General features: G+C 36.5%; 1 protein-coding gene across 4 annotated transcripts in view; it reads right to left on the bottom strand.

The window, feature by feature from the left end:
- Window positions 1–6094: 6094 nt before the first annotated feature.
- slc9a1a (solute carrier family 9 member A1a) overlaps window positions 6095–27322 on the bottom strand; it is a 34223-nt gene continuing 12995 nt past the window's right edge. For 2 of the 4 annotated variants that reach the window (XM_044116514.1, XM_044116516.1), the window contains exons 3-14: window positions 25859–26337; window positions 24602–24852; window positions 22447–22664; window positions 22082–22275; window positions 20425–20514; window positions 18939–19009; window positions 18147–18323; window positions 15405–15537; window positions 14952–15053; window positions 14444–14522; window positions 10937–10993; window positions 6095–9758 (exon numbers count right to left, since the gene is read on the bottom strand). In XM_044116514.1, coding sequence (XP_043972449.1) covers window positions 9493–9758; window positions 10937–10993; window positions 14444–14522; window positions 14952–15053; window positions 15405–15537; window positions 18147–18323; window positions 18939–19009; window positions 20425–20514; window positions 22082–22275; window positions 22447–22664; window positions 24602–24852; window positions 25859–26337 — 2117 coding nt within the window. In that variant the 3' untranslated portion in view covers window positions 6095–9492. Of the gene's footprint in view, window positions 9759–10936; window positions 10994–14443; window positions 14523–14951; window positions 15054–15404; window positions 15538–18146; window positions 18324–18938; window positions 19010–20424; window positions 20515–22081; window positions 22276–22446; window positions 22665–24601; window positions 24853–25858; window positions 26338–27322 lie in introns of those variants that run through there. The other 2 variants (XM_044116517.1, XM_044116515.1) reach the window with 2 other exon arrangements.

The following is a 27322-nucleotide window of genomic DNA, read 5'->3' on the forward strand; positions in this document are numbered from 1 at the left end:
GTTCAATAAAGTCAAAGTCAAATCATCATTGCCCCTCTTGTTAAACCACAAATTATGTGTGGTTATCCTTTTTTGTTGTTGTTGCAGCATGTCATGTCACAGCAGTGCCATGATATGTCCAGTTAACATGGATAACCTGGACAATTGCCCAGGTTTTTATTGTAAGGGTCCAGATGAGCACAAGTGAAGAAAAATAGTCTATTTATCAGTCAGCTGCACCCTAAATTAGATTTGTATTGCTTTATTACAGGTGGTGTCAGTGTGTTGGTGTCCTGTGTTCAATAGGTTCATTGTGTTTGCTGCTGACGTCAGAAGGATCAGGTTGTGTGACTGGGATTGCACAGCATTCCCACAGCCGAGAGGATGCATCAATCAAACTGAGTTTACGTGATGTGAAATACAGGTGAACCTTTAACCTCTCTGCCTTTAGAGAGAGTACCTCATGCCATTTATGTGGATGTATCACTGATGCTGCCACTAATAGAAATAACTGACAAAAAAAAACATTGTCAGCCTTTTCCAGCTTAGAGACTGATTGCTACTCATGAACTGCAGGATTAGCACAACTTCAGATATTGCTGGAATGAGTCCTACACTTGAGGAAGCCTTAAGAGAAGTTGTAGGGGCTAAACTTGTATTATTCTTGAATTGCAGTCAAGGACAACAATAATCTGTCCAAGGGCCACATATTGCCCCGGGGGCCACACTTTGATTATTCCTAAGGTAGGTGCTATATGTGTGTTCTTACGATTCAGGGGAAGGTCGGGGTATCCTCAGAAAATGCACAGATATCAAAAAATAGAGACCACAAAAATATTAATCAGTGAAACAGATAAATGCAATTTTCTGTGTTCCGCCTTTGCTTAATAGACACATCAAATTGGGGTTTCTCAAAATGCCAGGTTATACATGAGTCCACTCATTGCTCTTGCATAGAGCTCCGCTGGCCAGTGACAGCCTAGTTTATCACAAGGATGGATGAGGCAGGGAATACAGTGTCACTGCTACCAACAGACCAGGGTGAGACCAAACCATGGATGCTTTCTCACCAAAAAATAAATGGCTTGTACACATAAATGTCCCTCACAAAGTCCCTTTCTCATCCACCTTACATTTACTCTGATGGCATTTTTTGCTTCTGCTGCTAAAATGTCATTTACTCTGATGGCAGACTGAACTCACACACACACACGCATATAGAACACATCCTTGTCAGCTCATTGCTCAACATGCTGGCACCCTGATTGTTCATGTACGAAAATCATTTTGGCAGAAAGCACAGTGAGCAAAATCTGGTGCTGCAATGTGATAATGTTTGCAAGCAGTTAATAAGGATGCATCCCTCAACTGTGCTTTGTTATCAGAGCAACTCATGGTTTATCAGTTCAGAGTTATTCACACAGACATAATGCATCAGGGGACCAGAGGCTGTCACTGTGCACCCTCTCTACTGAGTGCTCTTTTCCATTTACAATAACTGACAGTCAGAACATGTAAAGTTACCATAATGCCTCTCAGTTGGTCCTTTATACATGAAACAGCTGACTATCTCTAAAACATTTCCTACAAATTTTACGGCGCCCTGTAAGCCCCTGTTGTTCTACTCTTGTCTTCAAACATTCAAGCCTTTTTCCAACTCACCCCAATGTTTTATTCAACAACCAAGAAGCCGATGGAAAAGTCCATCTCCGTGTTCTGCTCATTGTAATACATCAAACAACAGGCTGAGATGCATCGGCCTGTTCCCGTGTGTCCAGATCAATAATGTCACAACACCTACGAGTTGTTTCTTGAAGGACTGTTGCAAATGTTTATGGACTGTGGCGCAAACCTAGTGCAGGATCATAAAAATATCCAGAAATGTGCAAAGGTTAGGATGGTACAGCTGAGAAGCTTATCACAATATAAATGTTTCATATCAGTCAATATCGACAATTGTTGATATTAATAAATATTGATTATTTTTTATTAATTTTAAATATCTGATATACTGTCAAAAATAGTGGGATGACCTTTCTTGTTTTATCCATAGTTTTCATTCTACACCAATTTGTCAAATTACTTTTTAAACAGTCATGAAGGACGTTTGCAAAATCTGACAGTGCTGCTAACCGAGTGAGTTAGCTGATGCCACCAACCTAGCTTGGCTGGCTGTGAAATGTTGAGTGGTTAAAGCCTTTCCTCTGCCTACATGTCATTAAACGCCAGACAGTTTTGTCATATTGCCATCAACAATATTTCCTTAAGAATTTCTGAATGTCCATCAAAGTTGTTCAAAGGCTTTTCACTCATTTTTAATGTTGGATTCCTGTTTATTTATTAGCTTAGTCAGTTTTCTACCAATGCATAAAGACACACAAAACAAACAAGGAGCTAATTTAAATGTCATTTGATTTGACGAGAAATACACATAAGCTAAAGTGCAAACTGTAAACTTTAAGACATTTAAAAAAACTGAAAAAATTATTCAAATTATTTTGAAATTAAAAATTCCAGCACCTTGGAAAAAAGCTGTTAAGAAAACTGGAGTGACTTATAGCTTCTGTGCCTCATTGTAGAGAATACTATGCAAGTATATACCCCCAAAAACGTTAATCCTTTTAAAATCATAAGAAATTATTTTAATCTTGTAAATTTTGGAATCAAATAAATATTCAGTTTATCTGTGTTATGGTAGATAAGCAACTGATATACGGTAAGTAAATATTCTGCAGTTTAAAAAACGGGGGTTTTAAGGAACGGTTAGATGCTGGTGCTTTAAAGTTTTCTTTGAACAGAATTGTCTGAGATTGATTAAATCAATAAATTTAGATGAAAATATGGCCAGATTTATCAGATTTTCTGAAGAGTTTCTAATGATTTTCTTTTATGTGCATTACTCCTTTAAGCCGTAGGGAGAGGCCAGCTATCATCTTGCACTGAACAGAAGTAAACATGACCTGAACAGTGAGCTCACCTTTGAAACCTTCCTCAAGTTTCAATTAACTGTTCGTTTTCTTTTTTTAATAGAAATCTAACTCCAAACTGCTGTTTGCTCTCAGTCCTGCTGCAACTTTTCTTCAGACCACATTCATAATCAAAACCATCCTCATTGTGGATCCAAATATTTTCAAAGCACATCTTCTGAAGCTGAAAATCAGAACATTCGCTTGCAAGGCACATCAGCCAAAGTGCTGGAAGTTTTTAAAGCCAGAACACAACAATTAGCCATACAGCAAGAAGAAGTATATGAGCCATGTAAATGAGAGGAAAGGCAATAGCAAACACACCATTAAACTGATGGAATGAGGCCAAAGGAAAGCTGGATCTCCTTCCCACCTCACCAGTTAAACTTGCCACAACACGTTCCACATATAAAACGTTCCCTCTGTGAGATTTAAGGTGAAAATTGGAGAAGTTTGTGCAGCTGAAGCAAATAGTGCATTTTATGGTTGCATAGTGCCATCTGCTGACATTTTATTATATTTCAAACACCGATGTGGATTACACTGGCATTTACTCCTCACAAGACAAAAAATACTTTATCTGCTAGTCTTTCATGTCTTAGATTTATATTGGCAGTTTAAAGTTTCTCTTACATTTTTATTATTACTTTGATGCTATTAGAGTTTTAAATGTGTTTGCTAAAGTACTTTGTGTTACTATCTGAATAAATTGTGCTTTTTAAACTTTAAGATTATTAAGCAGAGAGGTTGATTTTTGGATACCTTGAAAATGTGGAAGCACCAATAAACTCTTCCTATAGTTAGGGTTTCATTTCTTCCCCACAGCATTTCAGATTATGCATAATTAATCTACATAACACCATTTTACAAAAATTTGAAGTTATCAATTTAAGAACAGTAAATTATTATTCTCTGTAATGTTACACCCTTTAAAAGCTGCTGCTTTATAAATACAACACATGACACGTTTGAGTCATTACAAATATTCCATCAAGAGACAAGTTTGTTATAAAGTTAAACTTTAATGTATAATATATGACATACTTTACATGGCCGTTGTTAGTTTTAGTGGTCATTACAATGAAAAGATGAGATGCTCACAAGAAAGTGCACACATTAAATAGTCACACTCTGATTTACACATCAAATATTGAATTTCCAATAATATTGTTTCTTTATGTACAATGTATTCCTATTCATGTAGATGTGTAATAAAAATATATATTCAATACAATATTTCAATTAAATAGCAAGTAATAAAAAATATAAGGCATGAAGAGAAAGAAAATGTGACTAAAATGTAAATCTGACTCATGCTGACATCAAGTTCTAAGATTTTACACCCCAGCTTCTTTAAAGTCAGCACATCCTGTAATAAGGCCCATCATAAAGTACATTCCTTTGCCACTAATGTGTCGCCTGACGCACAATGTTTGCCCTAAATGAAAGCCTTTTATTGCTGTCCCCAACAGCAGTGTTTCTAGATCAAGGGTTAGTAAAGTGCTCTACGTTGTGTAAAATAGTATGAAATCAGATCTGGAAAAATGTTGAAAGTCCAAGTAGACATGGAAGAAATATAATCCCTGAATAGTGAAGTAATGACAGTACATAAATTGTTATGATGATGACATGCAAGAGTGGATTACACAGTGAATCCCATCTGTTATAACTGCAGTAAAAATCTGTAATGTAAATCAAAAAGTTGTTGATTGAATGCATTTGGCTCATGGTGATGAAATGCTTTCAAGCAGAAAAATTATGAAAAAGGTTTTCAATACCAAGTTTACTCTCTTTGAAAATGGTGATACTGCAGAGTAATGCAGGTTACATTTCTCTGTATGTTTAAAACCTGGAGAAAAAATGTAAAATAAGTGATATGGAGCTTTGAAAAGGTTTAGGCCTTTTGGTCATACCTAAATGTTTCAGGTCATCGAACCAAACCTTAAATTAGAAAAAAATAATCAGAAGCAAAATAAAGTTTTTTAAAGTTAATATCACTTAATGAGTAAAAGCTATCCAAACCAACGAGGCCCTGTGTGAAGACATAATTTTTCTCTTGCTAAGTCAGGAATTATTTGTGATTAACTACAATGTTTTTAGGATCTAAGCTGGAAAGGCTTGCAAAAGCATTTTAAAGTCTTTGTGACTCCAGTAAACTCCAGAGAGAGACATTATCAACAAATGGAGAGACTGGCCTCCCAGAAGTACTACCAGAACGCATTTACCCATCAGTCAGAGCTGATGATTCAACAATAAGAAACACACTGGACAAAAGTAGCATCCAATATGAAACCATGGATGAAAAAACAAATAAACTAACAAGTCTGTCTCATAATTACTAAAAAATTGCTTAACAATGGCTCAAGTCTTTGTGATCGCAAAGATTTTTGTAATAATATTTTGGGGACAAGCAGGACAAAGGTGAATTTTTTTGGAAGGTGCAGATCACATTACATCTGGCATTAAATTAACAGCATTTTACAAAAAGAACATTGTCAAACATGGTGGTGATGATCTGGGATGCTTTGCTAGTTGTCTGGCCATGAACTTCAGACTTTTAGCTCAAGCACTGGTGGAACAATGATCCAAAGCAAACTAAGACATCTGCTTAACAACAGCTCAATATTTTTTTTTCTTTTTGCTGGAAGTAGTTTAGTCCATGCCCAGACTTAAATCTGATTGACATGAGCTTAAACAGTCGAAAGATTCCTGGTTAAAAACTCTTCAACGTGGAGGTAGTGGATTGGGCTAAAATTCCTTCACAGTGATGCATAAAACTAATTGTCAGGTTTTTTTCTCCCTAGCTGGTTTAGACCGATGTTTCCCTTCAATAATTTCACTACTATTTCAAAACTGCATTTTGTACTCACTCAAGTTAGCTTTGAGTGATATAAAATTTGCTTGATGATCTTAAATATTTTTTTGACAAAAAAGCATGAACAAATTTGTTTTCCACAGCATGGGATACAAAAGTATAATAATGAGTTAATAAATCTCCACAAAAGGTCACATGCAGAGACTGACCTTGACTTAAAGACAGTGATTGCTTAGAGTGTGGGTCTGATTGTACTCACTTTACCCAAGAAAGCAGTTTATCTTTAGGAAAATTGTGATTCAGCAAAAAACTCAAACAGTGAGCTGAGTTAATCTATTTTTTCAGCACTCTCTTTATAAAACAAATGTTAAAGTTCACCGTTCGAGTAAACGTACAATGACAAAGTCACAGTAAAGGTGAAGCTTTTTGTACATGAAATGAATGCATTGCACACATATCTATAAAAGCAGAAAACGTTGACATCATATGGTGAAAAACAAATGTTTCCTAATGAAGCACTTGAACGTGTAAAACATGATGAGATTGAAAGCAGACACATAAGCAAGAACAGAGAAGCTCAGGTTAATGCTGGTGTTGCCTTGCCATTCAGGCAGAGATGACGAATGCAACAAACTGAAACAATTCGCCACAGTAAAAGAACATCCAGTGTTTACATCAACAACAGGAAGAGATTATATCATAGATAAGCAGACACAGATTGTTTACCTTTAGCTTAACCAAAGCAAGAAGTTATATTGCTTAATAACACAGTCAAATATACTCTAATACAGGCTTTAGGCTTCAGAATAAAGGATTTTTGCACCAAATATTACTCTGTAAAATATCTGAGAATGTTTGCCTAAAATATTAATTCGGTATGAAAAAGAAAAGTATGAAAATAGTGTTCCTTTCTTTTTTGTTTAAAACAAAAGTCTTTGGAATCATTGAAATTAACCATTGAACATTTCATTTTATAAATGGAATCTAAACATACAAGTTTTATTTCCCTCCCATTTAATAATATAACCACATTCATAGATCATCAACTTTAATTCAAACAGCTGACCATACTGAAAAGCATATCCAATATATTCCATATTTAGATGTGCAATATGTCTTGCAAGACTGCTAAACACGAACAAAAAGAAACTCAGCAGAAAGATTCAACAATGAATAAAGAGATTTTGAGAGGCTGTAAAGTTCAGGAGCTTGCTACATTTAAAAACAGCAATAAATTCAGTTCTGCCTGAAAAGCCCCCTAAGGAACAAGAGCTAAGCATGTTTATTTGTTTTAAACCATACAGGGTTCGTTGTCGTTGCTTCCGTATATTTTCCGAAATTGTCACTCTCCTATTTTTATTGTAATTACCTAAATTAGTTAAGTCGGCACAGGGATGATTTCATAACAAAATATATCAAAATTATATTACAGCATCATCGCAAATTTGCGAGTAAAAGCTGAGGACCACCACAGCTTCGATTTCCCACTCCCCCACAATGACAATCTATAACAAAACTTTGTGAAAAAAAATCCCTACCAGCTATTAAATTAATTAATCTGACACCATTCATTTTTTGAAGGAACATTGTAAACAAGCAGGACAGCACAATGCCATTTTCCTCTTTTACATTTAAAGTCTTGTTAATGATCCACATTTCTAGGAGATTGTGGTAGTTTTTACGTAAGCATCAGAACATTAATGCTATACGACGTTAAAACAAAATATATTATGCTGGCATTTCTCCACAGATGACTGAAAGCAGAAATCTGTGACCAAAAATCATTGTTATAGTCAAAATAGTCAGCACCCTTCATCCACTGAACTAGATGACAAACGTTCAAGGTGTCATCAAATGTATTATTTCAAACAGAAAAAAGACCAAACAGAGGTAAATTATGGTCCTACACAACGATCACTGGAAAACTTTCTCCCGTTTAAATGCAAACTTTGGTCAATAATGTAAAGTTCTTCTCCTATATTGGGTGAAATCCTTGTGGAAAGAAATACCAAATTTTTCTCATACCAGTTGATGTCTCATGTAGTAGGAAAAAAATATATATTTTTTTAAATTTAATTTAGTGTTAGCTTTAGTGCCATATTACATATCCTTCATAAACTATAAAAAACAGAAAAGTGAAAACATTATGAGGATATCACAATTAATAAAATTGTAATGTTTTTGTCAAGTAAAAGTTTATAAAATTTTATTAATAATTTGTATTTCTTTCCATCTTTATACCAGTAATATAGCATAAACCAGCAAATAAGTTTCAGAAATAGCACAGGGACTATAAAAACAAAATGAATTCAGTTGTTTGATATTTATGTTTTGTAAGTTTATAGAGCACAATTATGTGCTCCAACAAACTGATGTTCTATAAAAATGTAAATTAACAGTTGGAAAAGTGACATTTCTGTTTCTGTACAGGTAAACAATGATGATGTTGATAGTTATGTTAACATGATTTGAGTTTTATCAAACAGAATTAGCTGATAAATTACTTAGTAGCTAGACTGTGCAAAAGTTCAGGTGAATTTATTTTATCATTCACTGTTTTCTACAATATCCAAGTTTGATTTTTAACTTCACCTTTAGCAATATTTTTGCATGACTAGAGAAGCTAAACCACTTTTAAAGGGTATAGAAAGAGGATATTAATCACTGTATTTTAAACATCTATTCTGCATAGATTTAAATTTTTTCCAATGACATGCAGACAATCAGTGATTCAGAAGGTTATAAGACATGAATAGGTGGCTGTACAAATTGAAAAAGAAAAAAACCCCATTTAAAATATGTGATATTAGAAAATGGTTGCAACTGGGCACTTGGCTAATAAAGTATGAGGGGAAAAAAATTGCTTTAACAACTTTTAACCAGACCTAAAACGGGTTCTTATAACAGGTAAATATTTGTAGATAAAAGTTATTTTAAGTATGATGTACCATGATAGCTCAGAATGGTACCAAAATCTTCTCCAACTTCTAGACAAACTCAGTTCCTCGGGATCAAACAAAACTCACCAACCTCCTGCGATAGTGAGGGTTCCATATAATTAAAGCCGTAGTCGTAGAAAAAGGCTGCAGTTTTTACAGATGTATCGCTCTTTAACTCAGTGTCCTGCAGAATAAACACACATCCAGCTTTGAATCTGCACACTGCAATATGATTTCAAACAGGTAATGGTGAGATTAAAATAAAAAAGATGTCATTTTAAATAAGGCAAAGAAAATAATATTCTAGTGAAAAAGGCCAAACAGCTACATCTCTGTTTGAATACAGCAGACAAATTGATTGTGAAAACTAAAGTCTAAAGTGCAAAGCTTGACAAGGAAAGTGAAAAATGTACATTTATTTTTACTGATTATGTTCAGGACAAGAGGCCCTGAATGTCTCACTGAACTTAACATTAATGACACAAGATAAAAATAACATTGTCTGACACTAAAACAGTCCAAAGCTTTGGTAATGCATAGTTCTATCCTGAACGTCTCAGATCGTCAGTCATAAAATCTGACTTCTCACAGATTTTAGTTGCAGCACTAAATTTATACTGCTGTCAACAAAATAAAGAGCAATGACAATAATAAGGTAATGGCTCTTTTTCCCCTCAGGCTTGTTCTCTTGCTATTTATTACTAGTTCTTCCTGCATTTGCATTTTTGCTTTTTGTTGTTATTTTGAGAAAATTCCAACCAGAGCAGCAGCTCTTCTCTAAGAGATCTGCATCTTAAGTTGGTAAAGGCTCATCCTCATCCTCATCTGCACTGGGCCCCGGGTCACTCAGGCACCTTAACAGTTTCTGCTGATCTCTGTCGTCATCTTTCCCACCAGTTTTGTAAGCTCTGTTTGAACTTGAAGGAAGGCTCATTGTCAGGCCTTGGTCCTGTCCGACCTCATCCAACAGCCTGACGGAGTCTGGAGACTGTGGAGACGCCAGGTCAATCTGGATGCTGGGCACGTCTTTTGCACCTGGCTTTACATAGGCCTGTGAATCTGCAGGCAAAACAATAACATTACTAGGCTATCAGTAATATTAGGGTTTTGAAACCGATTACGTACAGTTTTACTATTCAATTGGCATGCATGAGCCTAGACAGTTGAGACTAGATGTTTTACATACAGTGTATAAAAAAACGGTCATGTTTTTCTCACTCCGACATTAAATTAGATTAAACTTTTCCGACTTTAAAGCTGTTATAATTACCAAATTATTTCAATTTGATAAATGGCAGTTAATTTTTACACCTGTGAATGCATTGTAAGGCAACGCTGTGTGACATCAGAAATATATCAAAAGAAAAATCTGACAGTTCTCAAGAGGATTTTGCCTAATGACCACAGTTGCACTTGGTGGATAAATTATGAATCTTTCTAATGTCAGAACAGGAGGCAGAAAAATGCGGGAAGAACTAGTGCACTTCACAAAAAAGATGTCATCACAAGGAAAGAGCATTATGTGGAAATATTGAAGCAAATGAGGCAATGTTCTGTAGTGACCCACAAAAAAGGCCCTATCTCAGCTACAAATACAAATTGCGGGAGCTGAAAAGGTGTGCAAGTTAGGCAGTCTACACCACTTCTGACGTGAAAGATGGGCCAAAATTCTGATCCAAGTAATACAGTTACAGTTTCAAAGTCAATTCTACCAAATGCCTAGGAAAGGTATGTCAAACTTACCTTTCAATTTAAAGAGTGCTATTAAAATAATAATAAAAAACCCCACAAACATTTCTCTCAATATTAAGGTATTTATCAAATAAAAATATTGTTGGTAACCTTTGCTTAACTAAAACAGGTTATGTTAAGTTAGAACAGAAAAAAGCCTGGGTGTCTTTTCATACAATGTAACGTTAAAATCTGGTTTTAGTGGTAATGTGCAAAGGGAGAAAAAAATGAACCACATGTAGAGGTCATAATGTCACTCACCTAATTAGAGACTTTTGCAGTTCAGCAAATGCTTAGCACAGCCATTTTCAATGAGAAATAAACACATGCTGGTATTGTTCTACTATGTTTAAGCTTATAGAGATGCTGCTGAAGCTCCTCATACACAACATGCTGCTAATTAAAGCCTACCTGCATATCTTAATTAATGAAGAAACAAAAGCATGCAGATTAGAGTTGCTAATGGCACATCTATTCTTCATATGATTACGCTTTACTCTACATACCTGACGACTGTTTGTTTCCTTTTTTCTGCTGAGGAGGTATGAAATCAGTATTTCTGCCTAAAATGAAACCAAACTCTAGTTTAAATGCTGGCTCGCAAATGCAAACATGTTTTCATCAAAGAAGTTGGGGGAGGGGAGGGGCATTAGCACAGTTTAGAGCACATACATTGGTGTGAGAAAGTATTTGGCCCCTTCCTAGTTTTCCTTTTTTAAGTTTGTCACACTTCTGTGTTTGAGAGCATCAAACACATTTAAATATTAGCCAGACACAAGTAAACATAAAATACAGTTTTCAGCGTTTCTTCAGGTTTTACCAAATCAAATTTAAGACCTTTTAAGATACATTTTGTACAGAATGAACGCATCATTACATGGATTGGCACTCCGGCAAGTATGACCTGATTCTTTCAATGTTGGTGTGGGGTCTTTTGTGAACGCTTTCCTACTTTATTTCATGTATTTCTTTGTATCTTGCCATGATGTCAAACTTTTGAGGATCCTTTGGTGTACTTCAATTTGTCAGGCCAGTTATCAGGCCTGGATGTGGCTAGACTGTGAAATCAGGTGTGATAGTCCATAGGCAAGTTATATTTTAACAAGGGAGGGGGCAAAAGGCAATCACTTTTTCACACAGGGCCAGGTAGGTTTGGAATTTTCCTTCCTTAATAATCAACACCTCCATTAAAAAAAAAACCCCAGCATTTTATGTTTAGCTGTGTTGTCTTTAACTAATATTTTAATTAGTTTGAATTTCTGAAACACTAAAGCATGAAAATCATTCAAAAACTGGAAAAAGCACATCAGGAAGGAAGGGAAACAATTCCACACCACTGTATTGATATGCATCTCAATGAATTAGAATATCATCTAAATGTATTTTGTTAGTATTTCAGTTCAACAAGTAAAAATGTCTATATTGCAGGAGTCTCCCCACCAGTCATTCAGAACTACTGTCCTGCAACTCCATCCATCCATCCATTTTCTTTACACCCTTCTTCCCTAAATGGGGTCGGGAGGGTTGCTGGTTCCTCTCCAGCTGCGTTCCGGGCGAGAGGCGGGGTACACCCTGGACAGGTCGCCAGTCTGTCGCAGGGCAACACAAAGACATACAAGACAAACAACCATGCACACACACACTCACACCTAGGGAGAATTTAGAGAAACCAATTAACCTGACAGTCATGTTTTTGGACTGTGGGAGGAAGCCGGAGAACCCGGAGAGAACCCACGCATGCACAGGGAGAACATGCAAACTCCATGCAGAAAGATCCCCGGCCGGGAATCGAACCCAGGACCTTCTTGCTGCAAGGCAACAGCTCTACCAACTGCGCCACTGTGCAGCCTGTCCTGCAACTTTTAGACACATTTCTGTTTCTACAAACCCAAATCACATAATTAGCGCATTACCAGTCCTCTGCAGAACTTGATGCGAAGCTGAAGAGCCAAGTCAGCAGGTATGAGTTGGAGCAGGGATCCATCTAAAAGTTGGAGTACCCTGTCTCTCGGGGAGTGGGGTTAGTCATCCCTGTTTTGTAGAGTGTATTTTATACGCAGTGTGTATTATTTTTAGTGTTATTTTTAGTTAATTTTGATGATTTTGGTTTGCAGAAAATTAAAAGTTAAACTACAATATTACATAAAAATAAATACAATATATCTTTTAATACAAAAATGTCAGCCTACTAAAAGTATGTCAACAGTTTGTAGACTCAACATTTCGTTGATGACTTATTTTGCATGACTTATTTTATTAAAACAGCATGGCAGGATCTTAGTGGCACGCTAAGGTGCTAATGCAGCCGATGTTGCATTAATAGGGTCCTTTAAGTCATCTACATTGTTGGGTCTGCCATTTCTTATCTTCCTCTTGTAAACACTCCATACATTTTCTACAAGGTTTAGGACAGGTCATTTTGCTAGCCATTCATGCATGGTGACTTGCCAGTAATTACTGTATTTTCCGCACAATAAGGCGCACCTAAACCCCTTCAATTTTCTCAAAAGCCGACAGTGCGCCTTATAATCCGATGCGCCTTATATATGGACCAATATTGAGCCACAACAGGTCTCGCAACTACAGTAAGCAGCTGCCGACTTCATTTTACCCCGTAGAAGAACTCCAGCAGCTAGATATTGGTGTCACAGGGCATTCAAAGCTAGACTGCGAACTGCGTGGGAACAGTGGATGACAGAAGGCGAACACACATTCACCAAGATGAGGAGACAGCGCCGGACGACATACGCCACTATCTGCCAGTGGATCGTAAATGCCTGGGCTGATATATCATTCTCAACTGTGGTCCGAGCTTTCAGGAAGGCAGGAATTGTCACTAAACTGCTAGACAACAGCAGCGACACTGACTCGATTAATGACTACTTTAACGAGATGGAGCCGGGCATGTTGGATGCCGTATTCACCCAACTGTTTAATTCGGACACTGAAGAAGAAGAATTCGAGGGATTCCTGGATGAGGAATAAATTAATAAAGTGAGTTTTACATGTTTATTTTGTGTGTTTACAGCTGAAGAAGGTTGGTCATATTGTAAATATGGACATTAAAGTTTGAACAACGTTGAGTTATTGATATATTGTTATTGCTTTGCACTATTTAGAGTGTTACTATATTGTGATTGCACTAACATTTGATTTACCGTAACAATATCAGTTCAATACGTGTTTATTGAATTGAGGAAAAGTTTCCCTCCACTATGTGATATAAATGTTGCACTACATGTTACCACGTCACTGACTTTACCTCGGGGAAAATAATAAAACAGCTGTTCATTCATTTTGGGAGTGAATGGAGTTGTCAGAACACTGGTTTGTAATCTATTAATAAAGTTTGACTGATCTATTTGACTGTTTTGTTGACATTCCCTTTAGCACAGCTCCATTTAATGGATGCGTAACGTAACCCCAGCCTCTACTGGTCTATTTTATGCGCCTTATATATGAAAAAAGTTTTAAAATGTTTTATATTTTTAATTTTGTGACAATTTGTTTCCATTCTTCTATTCTACTAGTGTGGGAAGATGCCATGTCTTGCTGGGACATGAAATCAGATTCTTCATCAAGCCTAGGGGGAAGCACAAAATGCTCCAAAATTTTAGGGTAGATGGCACCATTGACTGTAGACTTTAGAAAATACAGTGGAAGGCTGTCTTATTATCCTTGCTCATGAATGAATTTGTACTGCACTTTTTCCCTCCACTATGTTCATTCTATTAATATGTTTGGATACAGCATTCAGATCAGCAAGCTCCTTTGACAGTGACCTTAAACTTTATTTTATTTTCACTTGCTGAAATAATTTACTCTTCTGATATTTCCATTTATTGAGATGCACTTGTATTGATTTTCAATTACTAAAAAATACATACATAAAATATATCTGATCCGTCTGGGTTCTATTACAGGGGAAAGGTTTGTCTTGGGTTTTAAGTGAGATCAGACAGTAAGAGGTTAAATCCATTACAGTTATGTGTTTAGTTGATGCATATATTTACCTGAAGCCATTCTGGCTCTTCTCATAGTTGGGGAGCCTTGAGAACGAGGCACAGTCAGGTAGTTGGTCATCTCTTTTATCTGACAAGACAGAAAATAACTCAATTTTGCAAGAATATTTAATCAATCAGTATCTTTATTAAACAGAATTGAATTTGATGTTTGCTTTATGGGAGCCTACAGAAATCCTCTACAGTCCTCAGTGACTTCTAGCACATTTAATTTATCCTAAAAAGGAGTCAATTTCCTTTTGCAATTACAAGATGGAAGAAAATGTATGACTGCTCATCTGAGAGAATAAATTAACACCTCTTTGAGTCAGAAGAAAAAATCAATTTGGTAAACTCAGAATTGACTCTAATTAAATCATAAATCATGCTTTTGGCTGCATCAGTTTAACTCTTCATGGCTGCTCTCAGATTGACTCTGTATATTTTCAGTAATGTTTAATTTTCTTTAAGCTCATTGACAGATAGCATTAGATGATTTATGAGATTAAGTTTTACATACCTTCCAGTCCAGCTCCCTCATCTTCTTCTTTTTTAAGATCAAGTCATCATATCCCTCCTCATCAGGATCAACCACCAGAGTATGCCTGTTGTAGGATTGCAACTGAGAAACAAAAGGTTCACTTTTTCACACAGGGCCATGATGGTTTGGATTTTTTTTCTCCTTTAATAATGAACACCTTCATTTACAAATTGCATTTTGTGTTTACTTGTGTTGTCCTTGACTATTTTTAAAATTGGTTTGATGTTCCGAAACACTTAAGTGTGACAAACATGCAAAAAAACAGGAAATGAGGAAGGGGGCAAACACTTTTTCACACCACTGTATATATATATAGAGAGAGAGAGAATAGCTATATATATTCTATATATAAATAACTATGAAGTGAGTGGTACGTTTTGAAACTAGTTATATAGTCGTATTTTTGTGTAAACAAGTAATCATGACAGTTACCCTCTGTCGTGTCTTCTGAAGGTTGGTCCTGAGTATTTGTCTGATCTCTTCCTCTCGACCTTTGGTCAGCTGTGGAAGAGCTCTTTCTGCCGGTCGAGCAGAAGGAGAAGACTGGATCTTTGGCTGAATGTTCCTAACGGGGAAAAACAATCAGAGATGTTTTCTTGTCTAGTGCAAAAATAGTTTGTCATCATGTTTGCATTTGTTTGTCAAGTTCGTAACTAACTGAGCAGAGATGATCAGTTAAGAAGAAATCTGCCTCATGTTCACTCATATTAAGGATCCAAAAAAATATGATTGACCATTTCTGCAGAATTACTAATGAAAGCACATCTTTAAAAGAATTCTATTGCCCAGAATTGTTTTTTTACCCAGTCATCCTTTCTATATTAAGTTGGACTTTTGTTAAAAATTGTTAAAAATTAAATGGGGATAAATCTAAGAAACAAAGGTAATCCCTCTTCATTATCTCTTTACCTCCAAAACAAGGTGCAACCATACAAGCTAAAACTGAGTGGTTGCTAAATAATAATTTTGTTCAGAAATGTTGAAACTGTTATGATTTGTGCGGTAGAGAGGTGGGCTATCTGAAGCCAGGCAACGAGGCGTGTACTGAGTAAAAAGGGGGCGTGTCAGATGAAGCCCTGCTTTGATGCTTGTGTTGTCTTGCTGAAAACCACGTGACTGGCAACAAACGATGCCTCGCATTCCATGGGTCACGTGACTGCTTCATTTTGCGTGTCAGTTTTCAAAATAAAAGCGTGATGAGCCGATCAAATACTCATCTGATCGTGCATCAGATGATTATTTGTCTTCAGCAGTGGCTGAAATAAAAGGAATCTTTTATAGTTCATGTGCAATACTGATTTTGATGATGGCACTCATCAAAATGTAATGTTTGTTACCAGTTCTCTCAATTGTTGATTATGGTATATTTTATGAATTTATATTTGTGTTTTTTTATTATGTAAAACACTTTGAAACGGCATTGTTGCTGAAATGTGCTAGACAAATAAACTTGATTGAAATGGAGCCAGCAAGAAGATAAAATCTGACGTCTGGGAAAACTTTGAGATGCTCACTCACAAGATTCTTAAATAAAAATAATTTACCCCCTTCACCTCCAAAATTCTCACCTTCTTGTTCTGCAAAGACATGTCAGTCTTGCACAGCAGAAACATACTTAAAGATTAAAATTCTGGCCTGATGAGTAAAAAATATAAGGGATCAAAAAGCCAACTAGAAATACAAGAAAAAGAGAATTTTTGAAGAATTTTAGTTTTTCAGGAGGCAAATCAAATATTAAAGAATACTGTCTGCCCCACCAAGCACTGCACTCCGAATACACTAAAACAAATGTTTATTGTCAAATCAGTCGATGACAAAAGAAAACAGTCAACAAATACCAGGATTGGCTACAAATAATTTTAATAACTAAAAAGATTAGTTAAATAGGATTTAATTGACTCTCCTGTTACTAAACATAAGTTTGGCAAAAACATTGCGACAATATTGCATTTACAAATGTTTTAAGTATGTTCATCTGAGTGACAAGGCTGCCACAGTTTCAACAGCAAATGTCACTAGTGAGAAATGAATGAAGCATCGACTAATGAACCTTTGGGCAAAGCAATGGGCTAGGAAGCTTCATTGCTTCACATGGCTTCATTTGGCCATCCCCAGTGGTGAGGCAGATGCAGAGGACCCAGATTGTAGTGAATGATGGGTGTTTACTGATGAAATGATCCAAAAATCTAGGCAACACAGGTGAACTGACTAAACTAAGACGCCAAACGAGACAAGGACCCGACAAAGAACATGCAGCACAGGTGACATTAAGGGTAATCAGGGAATGAGACACACCTGGGAATAATCAAGGGGTAGACAGGACAACACGGAGACTCAAAAGACACAGGAACCAAAAATAAACGCACTGAAACATAAAACCATTTCTTTCATATTTAAAATTTGTCAACATAGGCAGGAAAATGCTTTTATGAGCAAAGGTCATATCTTACCTCAACAGTTAATATTTGTAACTTATGAAGGAATTAATGAGATTAATTATGATTACTGAAAAAATGGTAGTATAATTTAATGATCTTTTAATTGTTAAATGCATTATGCAGACACAAAAATGCTATTTTCTGAAAATACTAAGTAGTCAGAGCAGTAGTTAAACCAAAACTGTAAAGAAATATACATATACATTTTGCATTTAAGATTAAAAAATAAATTTAAAAAAATGTAAATATGTTCTATCCACAACTCCTTAAGTGGCAGTTTTATCTCCACTCACTTCAGATTCTGCAGAAAAAAACCTTTTATGACTATCCAATTATTAATCAGTGTATCCCAAAATTAATCACCAGATTAGCCCTGTACTGATGTTAAGTCAAGACAAATAGGCTGAGCTTTTCACATTATTTAAAGTATTTGTTTTTAGCTGCAGATACATTCTTTGCTTCAAATGATCAAGTGTACATGAAAGGAATGTTATGTTATTGCATTTTAGGGAATGAAATGTTTGTTTTCTTATTTTTAATATAAAAAGGCTTAAGAAGTAAAATGCAGAATCTGCAGAATGTGGCAATTTCTTTATCTCATTAATCCATTCCTAATTAGAATAATCGATAGAATAACTGATTTCAAAAATAATTGAGTTGCAGCCCTAAACCTTTGCTGAAGAATTCATCACTCCATTCAGTGCTAATTTAAGTAAATACAGTCTGTAGTACTCACTGCATGGAAACAGTGGAAGGGAAGGAAGAGCTGAGCTTAGATCCCCCTCCGCTCTCCACCATCTGAATAGCGTGCTTCATCTCCAGTTTGTGGTAGAAGGCAATGAGCTGTGGTTCTTTGCAGCGATCGCCTGCGATTAGTATCTTCTTCACATATTTCTTGTTAAAGCGGTTCAGCCTGAGAATAAGTGACAAATAAACAACAAAAAGGGCAAAAAAAAATCAGGTCATTCTTGTCAAAGAGTTATCCTTCTCTAGGATGAAAATACTAAAATCCTACCAAAATTTTAGATCCATAGTTTTTAGGTTACTTCACATTCACTTTTAGTGAAGTACTTGTGCAAACCTTTCCAAAATGTACATTTCCACATTCTGTATCACTTTTTGGGTCATTTCTAAAATCCAGTGGAAAAGGTTTACTTTCAATGTCAAGCATAAATTGTACCAAGGATCATGTTTTTTCAGTCATGATCTGTATCTCATCACAACATGTGAGGGTTGGAATGTAAACAGACCAGTAAACAGAGAGCTGTTTTTGTCACAACTCTTTCTTCATCACAACAAACCAAAGCAGCGGCCACCTTGTTGGCCCTAATAACCCCTCTATACAATCCCTGACAATAGGAGCAGCCAGTGGAAAGCAACAGAACTTTCAGGTTTTTCCTTTTGAAAATAATTTGGAAGGGAAATTTGTAAGCAAAAGGGGTCACATCACTCAAGTTTTTTAAACTACAGAGTAACTATAATAGCAATATATATTTTAAGTAGTCTTTGCTCCATTTAAAATACATACTTGTTTTTCCAGTGATGATGTCCATAGTGTCCACAGATATCCTCAATCCCAGTCAGCAGGTGATCAAGGAACTGAAAACAGATGTGAAAAAAGAAAGAAAAGTGATCAGACTACCTCCCCATCTTTAATAGGGATGATTTATGTGTGCTGCAAATGATTCTAAGCAAAGTCAAAGTATAATGTGGAAACATTTGTCTTTGAGAGAATGCATTGTAGGTAACCATTCACATTTTATTTAGATGCTTCTTGGATCAGCACTGTTGCCTTCACTAGTAATACAAATATCTGGGCACATCAGCTTTAACATCCGCAGTCAGCGGGCTTTAAAATAAAATCTAGAAGGGGAAGTGAACAGCAGCAGCCGCTGTCAAGTGATTGATTGGAGCAGCTTTATTAACAGGAGTGGGATTCCTGCTTACACAACCAGAGAAATGTAAGAACTGATTTGTTGTTTAGGCTGCAGACGACCCATTGATTGGCCCGGTGCTCTGACTAAGCCTGGAGATGACAGTTTGACAGCTGGTGTTGCTATAGTAACAAATCATTATGTAGTACCACTGTATACACTTGTGCTTTGGCTGAGGAAATGATAAATATACAGACTGGACTATACTGTGGGGGTGAAGAGTCATCTGAAAAAGTGTTGTCACTCCACAGCTAAGAGATCAATGCACTTTTATAATTCTAGCATCAAACTGGCCTTGTTTAGAACAATTACTCTACTTTCTGAGTATTTCTTCAAAAGTGCGGTTAAAGAATCAGACTGGATATTATGTTCAATGTACCACTACAAAATACATCATACCGCCATGATAAACATGATAAAAATATGCATCATGCTTGAGAACACATGCACTTGTAGCTCACATCATTTACTGTAAAAATAAGAGTAAATAAAAACTAGTCAGAAGTCTGGATGGCAGTCTGTTTAGATCATTTTCCACACTGTGCAATGTGCAACTCTGGCCTCCCTCTCATCTTTGCTGTTTTACATTGAAGGAGCCATTAGAATCGTCTGCTCCTCTTGCCTCGAGCAGTGGTGACTCATCACTGAGCCCCTAGAGAGAGTGTGTGTGTGTGCGTGTGTGTGTGTGTGTGTGCGCTGTGGGTGTCCAGACTTGTGTAGTTATGTTGCAACCTTGAAAACATTCACTACTGAAGACTTTAACAAAATGCTTAAACAAAGTGCTAAGGACAGAGACACTAATGGAACAAAATGAGGCAAGATAATCAATAATTGTTAAAAAATTCTGAAATGGTTTTCAATGAACAGACATGGAGTGCCACTACACAGCCACTGGGGGGAGGCAAGGCTCAACATTTGATTGAGTAAATTACATCAAGCTTCCTGAAAGAGCTGATGAACGTGTCAGTTTGTTCCATATATGGATGCATCTGAATGTGTACTTGAAAGTGGAAACAGAACATGCTCTAGTCATTCAAATAAAAAAAACACTGAGAAGAGCTGGCTCTTCATAGGCTGTACCCGGGTATGGATCTCCTCATTAATGGAGCGCTTCGCCTCGTGTTTCTTCTTCACTGCCAACAGCTCCACCAGGGGTTTAATAGTCATACCCTTAAAGGGGGTGAGAAGAACAAAGCATTATTCACGTGAAACCCCTCCTAATCTTTTGTAACGATGGAAATAGACTGTTATTATCAAGTGCTTTTGAATTGTGATAACTTTATCTCTCCAGTCATTAAAGTAATATAATATAGCATATTACTTTAATGCCACTTGGATGTCTTCCAATTCGTTAATCAGGGTGCAGAAAAAAGTAGAAATGCACAGAAAAATATTGATTTTACTTGGGTTGTAAAATAAAAATTGGATTACTAAAAATTGGGCTCCTTACTTATTCTCCAATAAGTAAGGAGCCTTTACTTAAAAGAAAAAAACACTATGATGTGGAAGACTGGAAACTCTGAGGTCTCAGAACAACCCTGGGTTCAGCACCAATGTAGCTGCTGCTCATATAAAATATAGTGAATGTTGTTGTACAAGCTGTATAAAAGGAATTCTGATACCACCTGTAATGCTTTGTGAACAAGTACCTTTATTGTTTAAATGCAAATTAGAGATAATTGCATAGTTATTGTCTTGTGTTGCCAATAGTAGTCAGCACCTGAACAATTAGCAAATCCCACTGTTTTTCTGACTTGTAATCAGAACGCAAACAACTCAGGGGCGGGTGAAACCAACCACATTATATGATGCTGCTTCTTCTGACAATTAAAAGACTGTTATTGACAGGTAAATCTGTCAATTGTAGTTAAATAATAACTGAAAAGTTGATCAACCCTGACTTTTCTCACTTACAAACAGCATAATAGAAACAGTGACTATTCATAAAAGAATTAAAGAAGTATCCTGATGTTGGGCAACTTCCAAAACACAAACAGAAGCCAAGCCAATTCTAAATCTCATTAATATGGAAGAAAAGACGCGTCTGTTTGTGTATCTTGTTCCTGTCTGCAATTATAGGCTTGACTGTTTGCTTCTCTTACTTAAAGAGATTAAGCCAGATGTCTGCCTTACTCCAGTGGTATGAAGTGGATGAGCACATTGCAGCTTTTCATAATGACAGTCTACATCAAAACCTGTATGCAAAGTAACTTGTATTTCCATTATTTTATAATAATTACAAAAATCAGAGGAATTACTAGTAAGACAGAAAAGTGATTCAGACTCCACAAGCAAGCAAAATGGCTTATTAAATAAACAAAAACACTAAATAGATGAGCTGATCAGCATGGGCAAAAATTTAAAATGTTACTGGTTTTATTCTGGGGGAAAAAATAAAACAGGTGAACCCAAAAAATAAAATAAAAACATTTCAGCTAATTGAAATAACGTCTCAAACTTTCACATCCTCATCCGTAAATGCCACAGTACAAATATAATGTCAGAAAATATACATTTAGCTGTGAACTCCAGGTAAGAGGACATAAGACCACTGGCGCTGGGGAAAAATTCAAAGTAGATGAATAAATGCAAATGTGCTGTGCCGAAAGTTCTTTTGCAAATCAAAATGTTTCCTGATCACTGATGCAGTAAAGTGGAAAGGGAAATAAAAAAGCAGTTTGAACAGTTTCTCTAAAGTTAATGTGGGCTTATAGAAAAATCGCTTCAGTATATTCACCTGAACAAAGACAGTGAAGAAAATAACAGTGATGATGGCAGTCAGGAAGATGTTCTTGTGTTCCGAATGCAGAAGGAAGCCCAGGGAAAAAGCAATGGCACCTCGCAGTCCACCGTAGGCTATAATGAACTGATCTTTGGTGGTCAGCTTGACGATCCGGAAATTGTTAATTATAAACGTAAGACCCACCACACCTGAAAAAAAGATGAAAAAAGAAAAGGAGATAAAATAATATATCATCATTATACTGACTTTATACACCCAATGCACATCAAAAATCCTCCTTTCCTGTTGGAAAAATCAGCTAGGAAATCCTCACTGTTGAAGTTTCTTTTTAAGAAAAAAAAAAGAAATTTGGAGCTGACCTATGACTCGTGCAACCAGACACAGGATGAGAGTTGCTGAGATGAAGATCCAGTCCCAGTGGTGTTCTCCTTCCACTGTGGCCACACCCAGAAAGATGAAGATCAACGTCTCACTGACGCTGCTCCACATTTTGAGGAAGTACTTGATAGTGGTGTGGGACTTGTGGGATATATTAGCTTCTACATAGGGTCGCATCACTGCTCCACATGCTATTAACCTGGAGAAAGAAAAAAAGTGAAAATCTTGTGTCAACAAAAGTTTTAAAAAACGGGTGGATGCATATACATTGCTAAATGTTTTCTGACCTAGGCATTCATTACAAAGTTTGAATTTCACAAGACAGATTACTTTGAAATAACCACTTCTGCTTCTGGCCACATTCATGCAATGACTGAACGTCAAAAATCTGAAGGCCAAAAGCAATGGCTACATAAATATGCCACATGCTGCTGCAGTTCAAAATTTACTGCCATTCCTTCCTACTGGGAATATTGGTTTGACTTTCAAAGTTTTAGAGAAATGAGAAAAGGAAGTTGATTTATTTCTCTTTCTAAAACCCTCCAAGAAAAACAATATCATTGCAGTGAGCATAAGACTGCTCAGAATAGAAAAAAGGAAAAAAGACAAAAAGAAATTGTTGTCCTTGAAGCTAGAAATATATAGTATCTCAACAACTTACATCAACCGTGCTAAGATGTATTAGAAAACCTTGAGGTATAACCACATATTACTACCTTTGGAACCTAAGACCCTTTACAGTGCATCTTTGTGTTTTGTTGGTTTGCCACTTTTAAATTTGTGGTGCACCATAGTGCAGGGTTTCTCCCAGTCTGGCGGGCTTTTCGTGGCCCCACCAGGCTGAGCGTTGCTTTTTTTGTTTTTATTAAAACAACAAAAAAGTAAATGCATAATTTAGTATGTATTTATTAAAAAAATAATTTACTTATTTTTATTTTAAAAAGTAATAATGTATTTATTTATTTTTTCTTTAATAAGTCAGACTGCCAGCGTCTCTTCCGCAATGAGCATTTTACTGGCAGGGCAGAATTATTCCTGAAAAACGATGGGTTTATAGTTGATGCACTGAACAGGGAGCACACACCAATCAGGTGGCTTGATCTCTGAAGTTTACCTCGACACAGATCACTCATGTAGGCTCACCTGTATGGACATTTATATTTAAAAATTCAGAACAACTCCTCCCATAAAGCTAGGGCAACCGAAACAGTTTCTGTGGCCTTTATTAAAAACTCAATAGACCCGAAATGAAAGAGCTACTAAAGCCAAAAAATCTAATTTCTCATTTATCCCTCTACATCCAGCAGCAGAGATGCGCAGTGCAGCAGGTCTAGCTCATTGTGCAAGGCCTGTCCAATGTTGAATGAGGCCTGGAGCAAAATGCAATTTAAGGGCCCCTTTTGCTGCTAAGAACATTAGTACGACTAACAGCATTTCACCATCGATTTAGTGAAATCTGGGAGGGGAGAGGGGATGTTGAAAACCATTACATCAAATTTAATTTGGATTTAATGGTTAGTTCATTTATGCCTTGGGTGGGTTCTAAATGTGATCAGCATTACATTATGTTTGAGAACCATTAACTCATGACTTAATTTGGATTTAACAGAAGTGCAAATAATTTATATATATTTTAACTGTACGACCTCGGTGCCCAGACCAGCAAGCTTAGCTAGTTTTCTGGGGGAAACCCTGATAATGTGACCACAGATCTTATTTTTATTTAATTTGTTTTGAAAACTAACAAACTAGATTTCTGCTCACATGTAACTCAACAAGTTACACAAATGAAAAAATAATTCAGTAATAGAAATTTAATTTAACATATCTGGGTAAAAATCAATAATTGTTCACTGAACAGATCAAGAAGTAGTTTCTCTTTAAAGCTCTCTTAATAAAAATGTATGAAGATCAGGTCAAAATACTGATAACTAAGATTAACAAGATTGAAGGTTCAAGTAAAGGCACACAGAAATGTATATTTAAATAAATAAATAAAAAACTTTTCTGACATACACACACACACACAGGAAACATGGGAGAGGTTAAAAGCAGCACCAATGTAGGCGTGTTTTACGAAAAAAAAAAAAGAGAGGGAAAGATTGTACTTTGTCATGTCCCTCATCTACAACTTACGACATGATGCCCGAAAGGTGGAACACCTCTGCCGACAGGTAGGCCATGTAGCTGTAGAGGAACACAAAAAGAGGCTCGATGACCCTGGTATGGGAGGTGAAACGAGACGTGAAGGCAGCCAGGATCCCATAGATGGCTCCAATCAGGACACCACCCAACGCAACAATGAGGAATGAGACAAATCCCAGGATGGCGTCCACTGCCGTCACCGAACCAGAGTCCATAAACTCCTCAAATAGATGGTAGAGTACCTAGAAGGGCAAAGGAGAATGGTGTTGGGAGTAAATAGAGTAAAAGGATAAAAAAACAGGTGGGAAAACAAAAATATGAAAAGATGATCCAAAGAAATGGCATGAAAAACCACAACAAACACACATCAAACAACTAATTAGTTATATTACCAAAGTGCATAAAATTTTACAAAAAAATTGCATATATGTCCTCAGAAGTTCACAAAAAGTGTATTACAACAAAGAGTAACATAGAATCAGCCACATAGAATCAGTCTCATGTTGTCATAGTTTGTATTAAGCTCATAAAAATACGCTTTAGTGTATCCTATAAATCAGCGGTGGGCACTCCTGGTCCTTGAGGGCTGGTGACCTGCAACTCTTAGATGTCTCCCTGGCCCAACACACCTGAATCCAATAGCTGAATCACCTCCCAAGTGCAGTCAGGTTCTCCAGAGCTACATCTAAAAGTTGCAGGACACCAGCTCTTGAGGACCAGGAGTGCCCATCCCTGCTATAAATGCTATCCACAAGCTACTAGCTTAGCATTTCACAATATAAAAACTCTTGCTGCAACAGACAGGATATTCTAGTCTTTCTCTACACAAGACTATGCTGCCAAATCATGGAGATAAATCTGTTACCTGAAGACAATAGTGTTGAAGGAATGAAAGTAATATACAGGAGGGATAAATCTGGATGGCATTGAGCACAAGTCACAGTAAAGGTATTTATTGTACAAGTTGGTGTTAAAAATACCTGTCTGTGTTCTATAAATGTGTGCTTTTAGTAGCTATAATTCAAGTATGTTAAGTTATTGATGATATGAATTAAATTTGTTCCACAGTGTTTTCAGTTGTCAAAAGTTACCCAAACCATTGTCAGTGAATAAACTATTATCCCCATTGTCAAGATTAATTGTGCACGTTTTTCTGCTTTCACTCTTAACTGAAAATGTTTATGCTTTGTATGTTCATCTGTTGATGTGCATCTAACCAATCTCTTTATTCTAACTATGACCACTTACCACTGTTACAGCATCGTTCAGCAGTGATTCGCCGAAAACCAAGATGTGCAACAGCTCGTTTATGTGAATCTCTTCAAAGACAGCAAGCACAGCAACAGGATCCACAGCAGAGATGATGGAGCCAAACAGCAGACAAGGCAGAATCCCAATGTTGCCGAGATTGATTTCGCCGTACTTGTCTTGTGCGAGCTGACAAACAGCATAGATGAAACCTCCGACAAAAAAGGCGTTCCATAAAGTTCCCACAACAGCAAACATCAAGATTGTGCCAATGTTTTCCACAAATGGTCGGATAGGCAAGAAGTACCCAGCATCCAGGATAATAGGGGGCAGGAGGCAGAGGAAAAAAATTCGGTCGCTTAGGACTGGCGGGACCTCATCTCGAGCTACCTTGAGGATTCCTCCGACTAGCAGGCCAACAGATATTAGCAGGCAACTCTCTGGCACGACATTTGATAGACGAGGAATCAGATGGAAACCTGACGTAGAAAGGAAAAGAGTAAATAATTATTTAAAATCTGTTTGTGGTCATTTCTGGCATATTTGTGGAGTCAGAAGACTCAGGCTATAAAGGCCACAGCAAATAAACATTAAAATAAAAGTAAGAACTGGACAAGAACTGGTCATTTCACATAAGATAAATTAGCGTCTCTTAATAGTTAATAAAAACCCAATATTTTTTCTTCAAAATTACCTTGAAGCCTTTCATTTATTTCTGTTACTTTGTTTAAGTAAATCTTACAAGAAAAATAAGCTGTAAAATAAAATATGGAATAATACATATATTTTGACTTCGTTAGATTTAGCTGCAGACTGTAAAATGTACATTAGAAAATCCTAATGTTCTGCAATAAAAATGTTCCATGAAAATGCAACGAGAAGGGCAACATGCCAGAGCTTGCTTTCTGTTTGCTAGCTTCACCGTTTACCTGACAGGACAAATTCTCTGCACATAAAGTTGTAAACAGTGAATTATAAATGTACTGAAAAGATCACGATGATTTATGCAATCTTGAAGGTCGAAAGGATGTCAACTAAAAAGTAACAGACTACAAGAGACATTATAGAACTGACAGACATGTCCAGCTGCATTTGAAATATATTAGCTGATTTCTCAGCTTAGAAAATAAATCCGCTAAAAAAAAAATCCTAAAACCTTTTTGCCTTTTTGAATTACAACATATTACACTTTTGCAAGTTCTGCTCATTGAAATCTCTTTTGCCTCAGGCACAGAGGGCTTGCTTCACAGCACAAGTATGTCTGAAGTCTCCAGGTAGCTCAAGACACCACAAGCAGAAAGTCTAATCTAATAAATGAGAAAAAGTTTTTCCCATTGAAAGTTTATTCTTTACATTTAAACAATGGTGATCCAGGCAGAGTTGGTTTCACATAAAGCCCAACACACGAAAAGTGTGTGTTAGTCTAGTCTGTCTGACCAGCAACATATAAAAAGGTGATAAGTA

Source organism: Gambusia affinis, linkage group LG05 (assembly GCF_019740435.1).
Source record: "Gambusia affinis linkage group LG05, SWU_Gaff_1.0, whole genome shotgun sequence".
NCBI classification, from domain to species: Eukaryota; Metazoa; Chordata; class Actinopteri; order Cyprinodontiformes; family Poeciliidae; genus Gambusia; species Gambusia affinis.